At 43.8% G+C, this 12,345-nt stretch overlaps 3 protein-coding genes across 3 annotated transcripts; all 3 read left to right on the top strand.

Annotated features, from left to right (window-relative positions):
* Positions 1 to 11: 11 nt before the first annotated feature.
* On the top strand, positions 12 to 2,695 carry JR316_0013357 (uncharacterized protein; the record flags this gene model as incomplete). Its single annotated transcript, XM_047898966.1, has 10 exons — positions 12 to 364; positions 429 to 858; positions 913 to 1,059; positions 1,115 to 1,269; positions 1,327 to 1,439; positions 1,489 to 1,685; positions 1,744 to 2,057; positions 2,108 to 2,192; positions 2,248 to 2,448; positions 2,498 to 2,695. 10 exons carry the CDS (start codon positions 12 to 14, stop codon positions 2,693 to 2,695), a joined length of 2,193 nt encoding a protein of 730 aa, XP_047742514.1.
* A 123-nt stretch (positions 2,696 to 2,818) lies between these two features.
* Positions 2,819 to 3,825, top strand: JR316_0013356 (uncharacterized protein; the record flags this gene model as incomplete). Its single annotated transcript, XM_047898965.1, has 4 exons — positions 2,819 to 2,837; positions 2,894 to 3,145; positions 3,202 to 3,500; positions 3,550 to 3,825. 4 exons carry the CDS (start codon positions 2,819 to 2,821, stop codon positions 3,823 to 3,825), a joined length of 846 nt encoding a protein of 281 aa, XP_047742513.1.
* Positions 3,826 to 6,389: 2,564 nt separating this feature from the next.
* JR316_0013355 (uncharacterized protein) lies at positions 6,390 to 10,202 on the top strand (the record flags this gene model as incomplete). The annotated part of the gene is given in 13 exon segments (XM_047898964.1): positions 6,390 to 6,742; positions 6,807 to 7,236; positions 7,291 to 7,437; positions 7,493 to 7,647; positions 7,705 to 7,817; positions 7,867 to 8,063; positions 8,122 to 8,435; positions 8,486 to 8,570; positions 8,626 to 8,826; positions 8,876 to 9,215; positions 9,271 to 9,522; positions 9,579 to 9,907; positions 9,927 to 10,202. 13 exon segments carry the CDS (start codon positions 6,390 to 6,392, stop codon positions 10,200 to 10,202), a joined length of 3,192 nt encoding a protein of 1,063 aa, XP_047742512.1.
* Between the last annotated feature and the right edge of the window lie 2,143 nt (positions 10,203 to 12,345).

Raw genomic sequence — 12,345 nt, 5'->3', positions numbered from 1 at the left:
TACTCTATAAAATGTCTTATGAATATACAGTTTCCCCCACTCTCGTTCAAAAATCTCTGAGTAAACCAATGCAGTCTCCAATAAACGATACTCAGGCTTTGAATTCAAGGTTGTTAGTTGCCAATGACAACTCGGCACTGCACATATCTCGCACCGAGTCTTCTAAGCAAGCTCAACATGCTGAAATTACAATCCCCACGACCAACAACAATGGTGTTATCAATATATCCCGCGCTCAGTACATGTCTAGGCTAGCTTCTATACGACGGAAAGAGCCACTTCGCGAAGCATGTATTGATGCTAATTTAGCACCACCTAAGAGTGCAAATTTGGAGCATCTTCGAACAATGTTGACGGACTACTGGTATGTGGCACATATTTTAATTATATTCTATTATACTTAGTATTTTATTGGGTTGCATTAACAGGTTTCCTCCAGTTGTCACGGAGGAATCAATTCCTGATGCTCAAGTTGCTGAGCTACCATCTTCTAGCTCGCAATATGTTGGCACATCAATGTCCGTATTGAGAGGAAATAATGACGAAATCCTCATTCAAGAATTTGGTATTGAAGGTGCTGCTGCTGAGGAGGTTCTTGGGTACGACGATGATAGTGATAGTGATCCTGAGGACGAATTTCAAGAGGTTCTTGAGATCAACGACGAGCTCCTAGCCCACACAGCCCTTGAAGACGACAGTGAATTTGACTTGGAGACTCAAATGCAAGGTGGACCTTTTCCAGGCGAAAGTTACACCAAATTTCAAACTCGGATCCGGCTTGAGGAGACGAGACGTGCAGAGAATAATCGACGAGCGGGTGGAGTTAAGACTCAAAATGCGGTTATTAAAGACTGGAAGGTCATTGGCTAAGTCTATGTATACATATTCCAATCTAACTTGAATACGTTTCAGATCTTTTGTGGCCATGCCTTGAAGACAGGTCAAATCAAAGACGAAATTGTTGACGCCCACCATTTACTATTGTATATTCGGTACTGTGCCGAGAGACCAAAGCGAACACGCAAAGGTATTGACATACCTGGTACATTTATTGGCGCGGTAAGTCCGGATATCAGTGTATTAGGCCATGCATAAAACTTACATTGATTCTCAGTCACACATTAAGAAACTATATTTTGGTGCACTTCGTATCCGTAAAGAGCAAGAAGCCAAAGACCCCAGTCTTTCCCAGCAGCGCCCAGCAACCAATGTCCATGTTTGGGATGCACTTAAAGGTCGTATGAATGAAGCTCTTCGACGGGCTCGAGAGTCTGTTTCTTTTTAATCTGCTACACTGATTATAAGTTACTAATTCCATATTATCAGAGGCCTCATACCCGAAGAGGATGCACCGGACATTGTTGCCAATACATTTCTCTCCGGAATCACAGAAGCGCAGATGAACAGTGTTGGAAAAGGCTTTCTTATGCATCGAGAGTGTGAGTAACTTTTTGAATCTTTTGGTAATAATTTGACAATGTTCTCTAGTACGTTCGGTTATCAATGGTCATTTGAGCTGGACTGCACAAAATGCGTCAGGAAACCGTGGAGATGATTTCCGAGCGCTTCGACTGGCTGAGCTGCAGCCATATGTCTTTCTTCATCCAAATAAAGAGACTGCCATTCCGTGTGTTCTGGGATGTCAAGGAGAAGAGAAGGCGGGTGCTAGCAGAGGGATGAGAACGGTAAATTTAAGCTCTCAATTCACTTGTCCCTATCTGATATATTATCTACACTATTCAGAAAGTTAATCCGGTGTATAGTGTATTCATTGCCCACCTTGATCCAGTTAAATGCCCACTGGGAGCATTCGCTTTTTATCATCATTTCCTTCATGATGTTATTGATATCACATCAGCATTGGATATTAACTGGTCAATCAATAAAACCTGGCGACAAGTACGTGTTCTACATGGCAAGAAGTCATATGCAACGCCATACCATGAGCAAAGCCTGTACAATCTCTACGTCAAGGCATTTTCTTTTGCTGAATTCACATCACATTTAAAAGCACATCTACCACGCCATATTCTTGGATATAATCAAGAGCGTATGGGGTAAGCTCAAATATATTTAGTTCAATGCTTAATAACTTATCTTGAGTTAGTGTTGATCCCTCTGTAACGTCCCGAATGGGATGGGTACGAGGAGAGACATATTATGACACCTATGCACCAGCACTTCCAAAAGAGGTGAACTTTTCTCTTTATTATTCAAAGACTTACTAACCGGATGTGTACATAATAGGCTGTACTCGGTGCACATGGATATAAAGCTCATGAGGTGTATGACCCTATTTGGCGTCATGTCCATGTCCCTGAGATTTTTCTCCATCTTGTATGCCCAATGGCTGAGACAATATATTCGGATGTTGTTGGACGGCAAAATTTGTCTGGAGCAGCTAACTACTGGTCAATGGTTATGGAGCTACGTCCCTATCTATTCCAGGTAAGAGTTTCATTAACTATGCAGCATTGTATTAAATATTCTGCTTTAGTGTGGTGCTGCCATCTTTCAAGAAGTACCGGACTCAGCACTATTCCGGCTTCCAGCGTTTGCTCAACAAGACGTCCAGAATTGGATGAAGCACCAGTTTCCAAGTGATTTTTCTGTGTTGAAAGCGAATGCAGGAAGTAGGGTTGATCTCCAGCGGATCCAGAATCAGCTTCTTCAACTTGCCCTTGAAGAAACTTGATCTTTACTTGCATCACAAAGTGTTCAATTAGCTGAAGTTGCTCAAATTCAGAAGATAGTTGAGCAGCGTACTCAAGTGTTATCACCAGCAAAGGGGTATTCAGCGACTCACTACTCATCTAGAATGGCTACAGCATCAACATGTGCGTCACAAAGCTGCTTCACATCATCTTTAATCCTTATTGGCTTTTTTTTTCAGCTGCAGTGCATAAGCCACTTCCTGCGCTGCAGCTCACAACAGTCGCTCATGAAACACTTGAAAGTGCTACAACTGCGGCAAATCTACCATTTTATAATAGTGAAAACGATGACACTGGTGTGTATATGGCTGAAAATGGAGAGTTCCGAGCATTTGCAAATGGATCTCCAAAAACCCCAACATGTACCATCCGCCGGAAGCATTCACAGGTTGATTTAGTGCTACCAAGTGCGTCTGCTTTCACAGAACAGGGTAAGTCATTGCTTTTATGATATATACATTTGCTAAATACAGATTTATAAATACAGGTCAGCCTCAATTCTTTTGGCCTCCAGTCTTTGGACAGACATCTGTGACATGGAACCAAGTATTTGCTCTTATCAAGCAACCCGAGCATTTATGGGACTGCTGGAAGCCATCAAAAACACTCGATAAATATAACCTTCATGATCAATGGGCATGCTGGAGTGTTGGTGAGGGGGTAAATGATGCAGATGGTAATCAGACAGCTATCAAGCCACCTCTACGTGAGGTGGAACGACATTTTGGATCACTCAATTCCGAGGGCAAGCATCTCAAAAGTTGGCGAAGCGGAATTTCATCCAAAGTAGGGAAATTTGATATTAATATGATTCAAGTACTTACGGAAAGCATAGGACCGCAAATTCTGGCAGCGATTCCGAGAAATACCTGAGTATATTGACTCAGAAGCTCATAATCGCAAGGTCTCTCCACTTGCAATCATTGATGAACTTGACATTCTAGGGCAGCAAGACAAACAATTAAAGGGACTTTCAGCCCTTACAAAACATATCAAATTAAAGCGGGAGGCTGCATCTTTGCAAAAGGAGGTGGAAGCTCAACCAACCAAGCGGAAAAAAGCTGTAGCTCCTCGTCGTCCTCTAAAAAAGGCCAAACATGATAACTTATAACTATTGATTGGTATTTTTAATGCTCTTACTTATGTACTTGACTGGTTCTAGTATATTTTTTATGGTTTGCATATATTTATGCACAGACAGAGTAGCCGCAGACAATCATAATTGTAAAGTTTCAAATAACAAAGTAATAATGAATACTTAATGCTACGACAGCTATGCAGCTTGCTCTCGTTTAAACTCTTCTTTTAATCCTTTAATTTTGATTTTAAGCACCTCTCTTGCAACCCAATACTGCTGTATTTCAAATTCTCAAAGCCTTGGACCATATGATGGTAGGCCTTGAACATATCAAATTGATGTTAATCAATAACGGACTATTCAGAAGGGTATATCTTCAACAACTCAATCCCTGTTGATTGATCCCAATGTCATCGACTTGACAGAAGATTCTGATCATGAAAAGACATCTGGCTCTATCTTGAAAACCAATCTATTCTCAGTGCCTCAAACTGAATACTCAATCATTGACTTGACTTAGTTGTATTTACTGCTACTCTACTTAGTCGAAGTGTTATGTATAGTTACTACCACATTATTCTATGCTGTCTGATATGCAACTCAAGACTCGATGGGCAAATCACACAGAAACAGATAATGACAATGGAATGTGCACGCTCTCACGGGGTAGATTTGCACAGCAGTAAAAAATGGTAGCCACGCATAAAGTCGGCGGCATAAAGTTGTCCAAGCCATGGGTATAACTCAATTTAAGCGGAAAAATATGTGCGGCAGACCAAGGTAGGCGGGGTATAATGATGTGGGAAAGGAAGCAGGTGAGAAACTATGGGCAATTCCAGTGTATTTCCATGCCTGAAAATTCCTGGATTGCCCATGTGTCATGTGGCTCAGAGATTCAAAAATAAAGAGGAGGAATAAAGGGACTAGAGAGCGCGGTCTACCGCAGAAATCTCCTTCACCAGTTTCCTAGGTTTTAATGCTTAACTGCAGCACTGTATGTGACATTGCAGGTGTTTGCTGGCGGGCAGAGCGGGGGTGACAACAGGCGGAGTAAAGATAATGAGGGGAACACGCCGCAGGGGGGAGAAGAAGAGGGGATCCAGTTAAGTTGAAGCGATAAGAGAAATTGGTATACGCGCCTTGTGTGTCAAATCCATCAACTCCGCATCCGCATTGATCAATTGAGCCTTGCGTGGATCCATTTGGCAGAAAACAAAACAGAGAGGGGTTGGTCAGCAAATAAGAAAGCATGGAAGAGAACCTGCATGCTAAAGGATTCCTGGTGCGCCGCCAGGCAGAAATGAAAAGAGAAAAGAGCACTCACAAACTTGTATACTCCCAGCGCGAGCCTAAATCCAACTCAATCAGACACCACTGTGGGACGCAGAGCATTGTCCGTGCTGAACAATAGCGTCAAATAGGAAAATATATGTCAAGACGAACAGAAGGACCGAATGAGTTCCGCTCACCTTCCAAGGGAGAAAAGTGCGACGCAAAGTGACTTCGACGTCGAGTCTGTACCGACAAACACTCCACTGTCACAGCGCGGGAGAGAAGTACAACGCAACGCGACATGAATCACATTGGAATCTGCGTAAGCTCTTTTTGGAACGTGGAGGGCGCCATGTTGCGCATGGTGCACATTGGGATTACCTATCGAGGGGGTTGGGTAATCAGCGGGTCAACGTTCAAAGGAGTAGTAGCAGAGATAGAAAAAGAAAATGAATTGCTCACAAGAGAGAAGTGCAATGCGACGCGACGCGACGCGCATCGTGTGGAAATTTGCCCCCCACGTTGAATCCCCCATGGTGTAAATGATCTCAGTAGTGTTGAAGAATACGCAATTGTTGCACTCAACTCACCGTTTTTGCACATAGCTACTTCTCACCCACACGATGCCCTGCTAGCAACGCGACGCAACGCGCAGTAGCGAGGAGACTCCATCCCATCCGGATCGAGTCGAGGGCGGCCGTTCAAGCTACCTATTGAGGCAAAGGACGGCGTCGGGGGTCGAAATTCTTGTGACCTGAGCGGTCGAAGTCGCGCCAAACATTGGTGACCTGGGAGTGACGAGCGGCGAGCGATCGAGGGGCGGGTCCCAGCGAGCGGAATGGAGGTGAAGGGACGAGTAAGAAAACGAAAGGGAAAGTCAACAAAAGCCGCGGCTGACTAAGCTTAGCTAATCATTCCCGGTGACCCAAAGCGGGTGACCGGGTCCCCAGGTCACAGGGAGTTCGCTATAGAACAAGGAGACCCCCGTGGCATTCCTTGGGCGCAGGTCACAGACATTTTGTGACCTGCCGCACAAATTTGGCCCTGGGTCACAGAGCTGGGTGACTTTCACTGAGGCATGCAGTGAGCATCGCAACCTGCACCGGACACTGTGGGTATGTGCCGCCATTGATTTATTTCTGTGGCCTTCAGTGGCACTGGCCAATATGCGCACAACACTGGCCAAACTCATGAGTCAATCATGAGTGCCATTCAACGTGAAATGACCGGTTATTTTCCTTTGGTGAGTGTCCATTCTACATCGCTCCAGTGGCCCATCGTTGAACTCAACTAGTACAAGATAATAAAAGAATGTACTCTATAAAATGTCTTATGAATATACAGTTTCCCCCACTCTCGTTCAAAAATCTCTGAGTAAACCAATGCAGTCTCCAATAAACGATACTCAGGCTTTGAATTCAAGGTTGTTAGTTGCCAATGACAACTCGGCACTGCACATATCTCGCACCGAGTCTTCTAAGCAAGCTCAACATGCTGAAATTACAATCCCCACGACCAACAACAATGGTGTTATCAATATATCCCGCGCTCAGTACATGTCTAGGCTAGCTTCTATACGACGGAAAGAGCCACTTCGCGAAGCATGTATTGATGCTAATTTAGCACCACCTAAGAGTGCAAATTTGGAGCATCTTCGAACAATGTTGACGGACTACTGGTATGTGGCACATATTTTAATTATATTCTATTATACTTAGTATTTTATTGGGTTGCATTAACAGGTTTCCTCCAGTTGTCACGGAGGAATCAATTCCTGATGCTCAAGTTGCTGAGCTACCATCTTCTAGCTCGCAATATGTTGGCACATCAATGTCCGTATTGAGAGGAAATAATGACGAAATCCTCATTCAAGAATTTGGTATTGAAGGTGCTGCTGCTGAGGAGGTTCTTGGGTACGACGATGATAGTGATAGTGATCCTGAGGACGAATTTCAAGAGGTTCTTGAGATCAACGACGAGCTCCTAGCCCACACAGCCCTTGAAGACGACAGTGAATTTGACTTGGAGACTCAAATGCAAGGTGGACCTTTTCCAGGCGAAAGTTACACCAAATTTCAAACTCGGATCCGGCTTGAGGAGACGAGACGTGCAGAGAATAATCGACGAGCGGGTGGAGTTAAGACTCAAAATGCGGTTATTAAAGACTGGAAGGTCATTGGCTAAGTCTATGTATACATATTCCAATCTAACTTGAATACGTTTCAGATCTTTTGTGGCCATGCCTTGAAGACAGGTCAAATCAAAGACGAAATTGTTGACGCCCACCATTTACTATTGTATATTCGGTACTGTGCCGAGAGACCAAAGCGAACACGCAAAGGTATTGACATACCTGGTACATTTATTGGCGCGGTAAGTCCGGATATCAGTGTATTAGGCCATGCATAAAACTTACATTGATTCTCAGTCACACATTAAGAAACTATATTTTGGTGCACTTCGTATCCGTAAAGAGCAAGAAGCCAAAGACCCCAGTCTTTCCCAGCAGCGCCCAGCAACCAATGTCCATGTTTGGGATGCACTTAAAGGTCGTATGAATGAAGCTCTTCGACGGGCTCGAGAGTCTGTTTCTTTTTAATCTGCTACACTGATTATAAGTTACTAATTCCATATTATCAGAGGCCTCATACCCGAAGAGGATGCACCGGACATTGTTGCCAATACATTTCTCTCCGGAATCACAGAAGCGCAGATGAACAGTGTTGGAAAAGGCTTTCTTATGCATCGAGAGTGTGAGTAACTTTTTGAATCTTTTGGTAATAATTTGACAATGTTCTCTAGTACGTTCGGTTATCAATGGTCATTTGAGCTGGACTGCACAAAATGCGTCAGGAAACCGTGGAGATGATTTCCGAGCGCTTCGACTGGCTGAGCTGCAGCCATATGTCTTTCTTCATCCAAATAAAGAGACTGCCATTCCGTGTGTTCTGGGATGTCAAGGAGAAGAGAAGGCGGGTGCTAGCAGAGGGATGAGAACGGTAAATTTAAGCTCTCAATTCACTTGTCCCTATCTGATATATTATCTACACTATTCAGAAAGTTAATCCGGTGTATAGTGTATTCATTGCCCACCTTGATCCAGTTAAATGCCCACTGGGAGCATTCGCTTTTTATCATCATTTCCTTCATGATGTTATTGATATCACATCAGCATTGGATATTAACTGGTCAATCAATAAAACCTGGCGACAAGTACGTGTTCTACATGGCAAGAAGTCATATGCAACGCCATACCATGAGCAAAGCCTGTACAATCTCTACGTCAAGGCATTTTCTTTTGCTGAATTCACATCACATTTAAAAGCATATCTACCACGCCATATTCTTGGATATAATCAAGAGCGTATGGGGTAAGCTCAAATATATTTAGTTCAATGCTTAATAACTTATCTTGAGTTAGTGTTGATCCCTCTGTAACGTCCCGAATGGGATGGGTACGAGGAGAGACATATTATGACACCTATGCACCAGCACTTCCAAAAGAGGTGAACTTTTCTCTTTATTATTCAAAGACTTACTAACCGGATGTGTACATAATAGGCTGTACTCGGTGCACATGGATATAAAGCTCATGAGGTGTATGACCCTATTTGGCGTCATGTCCATGTCCCTGAGATTTTTCTCCATCTTGTATGCCCAATGGCTGAGACAATATATTCGGATGTTGTTGGACGGCAAAATTTGTCTGGAGCAGCTAACTACTGGTCAATGGTTATGGAGCTACGTCCCTATCTATTCCAGGTAAGAGTTTCATTAACTATGCAGCATTGTATTAAATATTCTGCTTTAGTGTGGTGCTGCCATCTTTCAAGAAGTACCGGACTCAGCACTATTCCGGCTTCCAGCGTTTGCTCAACAAGACGTCCAGAATTGGATGAAGCACCAGTTTCCAAGTGATTTTTCTGTGTTGAAAGCGAATGCAGGAAGTAGGGTTGATCTCCAGCGGATCCAGAATCAGCTTCTTCAACTTGCCCTTGAAGAAACTCGATCTTTACTTGCATCACAAAGTGTTCAATTAGCTGAAGTTGCTCGAATTCAGAAGATAGTTGAGCAGCGTACTCAAGTGTTATCACCAGCAAAGGGGTATTCAGCGACTCACTACTCATCTAGAATGGCTACAGCATCAACATGTGCGTCACAAAGCTGCTTCACATCATCTTTAATCCTTATTGGCTTTTTTTTCAGCTGCAGTGCATAAGCCACTTCCTGCGCTGCAGCTCACAACAGTCGCTCATGAAACACTTGAAAGTGCTACAACTGCGGCAAATCTACCATTTTATAATAGTGAAAACGATGACACTGGTGTGTATATGGCTGAAAATGGAGAGTTCCGAGCATTTGCAAATGGATCTCCAAAAACCCCAACATGTACCATCCGCCGGAAGCATTCACAGGTTGATTTAGTGCTACCAAGTGCGTCTGCTTTCACAGAACAGGGTAAGTCATTGCTTTTATGATATATACATTTGCTAAATACAGATTTATAAATACAGGTCAGCCTCAATTCTTTTGGCCTCCAGTCTTTGGACAGACATCTGTGACATGGAACCAAGTATTTGCTCTTATCAAGCAACCCGAGCATTTATGGGACTGCTGGAAGCCATCAAAAACACTCGATAAATATAACCTTCATGATCAATGGGCATGCTGGAGTGTTGGTGAGGGGGTAAATGATGCAGATGGTAATCAGACAGCTATCAAGCCACCTCTACGTGAGGTGGAACGACATTTTGGATCACTCAATTCCGAGGGCAAGCATCTCAAAAGTTGGCAAAGCGGAATTTCATCCAAAGTAGGGAAATTTGATATTAATATGATTCAAGTACTTACGGAAAGCATAGGACCGCAAATTCTGGCAGCGATTCCGAGAAATACCTGAGTATATTGACTCAGAAGCTCATAATCGCAAGGTCTCTCCACTTGCAATCATTGATGAACTTGACATTCTAGGGCAGCAAGACAAACAATTAAAGGGACTTTCAGCCCTTACAAAACATATCAAATTAAAGCGGGAGGCTGCATCTTTGCAAAAGGAGGTGGAAGCTCAACCAACCAAGCGGAAAAAAGCTGTAGCTCCTCGTCGTCCTCTAAAAAAGGCCAAACATGATAACTTATAACTATTGATTGGTATTTTTAATGCTCTTACTTATGTACTTGACTGGTTCTAGTATATTTTTTATGGTTTGCATATATTTATGCACAGACAGAGTAGCCGCAGACAATCATAATTGTAAAGTTTCAAATAACAAAGTAATAATGAATACTTAATGCTACGACAGCTATGCAGCTTGCTCTCGTTTAAACTCTTCTTTTAATCCTTTAATTTTGATTTTAAGCACCTCTCTTGCAACCCAATACTGCTGTATTTCAAATTCTCAAAGCCTTGGACCATATGATGGTAGGCCTTGAACATATCAAATTGATGTTAATCAATAACGGACTATTCAGAAGGGTATATCTTCAACAACTCAATCCCTGTTGATTGATCCCAATGTCATCGACTTGACAGAAGATTCTGATCATGAAAAGACATCTGGCTCTATCTTGAAAACCAATCTATTCTCAGTGCCTCAAACTGAATACTCAATCATTGACTTGACTTAGTTGTATTTACTGCTACTCTACTTAGTCGAAGTGTTATGTATAGTTACTACCACATTATTCTATGCTGTCTGATATGCAACTCAAGACTCGATGGGCAAATCACACAGAAACAGATAATGACAATGGAATGTGCACGCTCTCACGGGGTAGATTTGCACAGCAGTAAAAAATGGTAGCCACGCATAAAGTCGGCGGCATAAAGTTGTCCAAGCCATGGGTATAACTCAATTTAAGCGGAAAAATATGTGCGGCAGACCAAGGTAGGCGGGGTATAATGATGTGGGAAAGGAAGCAGGTGAGAAACTATGGGCAATTCCAGTGTATTTCCATGCCTGAAAATTCCTGGATTGCCCATGTGTCATGTGGCTCAGAGATTCAAAAATAAAGAGGAGGAATAAAGGGACTAGAGAGCGCGGTCTACCGCAGAAATCTCCTTCACCAGTTTCCTAGGTTTTAATGCTTAACTGCAGCACTGTATGTGACATTGCAGGTGTTTGCTGGCGGGCAGAGCGGGGGTGACAACAGGCGGGGTAAAGATAATGAGGGGAACACGCCGCAGGGGGGAGAAGAAGAGGGGATCCAGTTAAGTTGAAGCGATAAGAGAAATTGGTATACGCGCCTTGTGTGTCAAATCCATCAACTCCGCATCCGCATTGATCAATTGAGCCTTGCGTGGATCCATTTGGCAGAAAACAAAACAGAGAGGGGTTGGTCAGCAAATAAGAAAGCATGGAAGAGAACCTGCATGCTAAAGGATTCCTGGTGCGCCGCCAGGCAGAAATGAAAAGAGAAAAGAGCACTCACAAACTTGTATACTCCCAGCGCGAGCCTAAATCCAACTCAATCAGACACCACTGTGGGACGCAGAGCATTGTCCGTGCTGAACAATAGCGTCAAATAGGAAAATATATGTCAAGACGAACAGAAGGACCGAATGAGTTCCGCTCACCTTCCAAGGGAGAAAAGTGCGACGCAAAGTGACTTCGACGTCGAGTCTGTACCGACAAACACTCCACTGTCACAGCGCGGGAGAGAAGTACAACGCAACGCGACATGAATCACATTGGAATCTGCGTAAGCTCTTTTTGGAACGTGGAGGGCGCCATGTTGCGCATGGTGCACATTGGGATTACCTATCGAGGGGGTTGGGTAATCAGCGGGTCAACGTTCAAAGGAGTAGTAGCAGAGATAGAAAAAGAAAATGAATTGCTCACAAGAGAGAAGTGCAATGCGACGCGACGCGACGCGCATCGTGTGGAAATTTGCCCCCCACGTTGAATCCCCCATGGTGTAAATGATCTCAGTAGTGTTGAAGAATACGCAATTGTTGCACTCAACTCACCGTTTTTGCACATAGCTACTTCTCACCCACACGATGCCCTGCTAGCAACGCGACGCAACGCGCAGTAGCGAGGAGACTCCATCCCATCCGGATCGAGTCGAGGGCGGCCGTTCAAGCTACCTATTGAGGCAAAGGACGGCGTCGGGGGTCGAAATTCTTGTGACCTGAGCGGTCGAAGTCGCGCCAAACATTGGTGACCTGGGAGTGACGAGCGGCGAGCGATCGAGGGGCGGGTCCCAGCGAGCGGAATGGAGGTGAAGGGACGAGTAAGAAAACGAAAGGGAAAGTCAACAAAAGCCGCGGCTGACTAAGCT

The sequence above is a fragment of the Psilocybe cubensis genome, chromosome 13 (assembly GCF_017499595.1).
Source record: "Psilocybe cubensis strain MGC-MH-2018 chromosome 13, whole genome shotgun sequence".
Lineage (NCBI taxonomy): Eukaryota > Fungi > Basidiomycota > Agaricomycetes > Agaricales > Agrocybaceae > Psilocybe > Psilocybe cubensis.
Note: the sequence above shows the minus strand (reverse complement) of the source record. Positions and strands in the feature narration are given on the sequence as shown.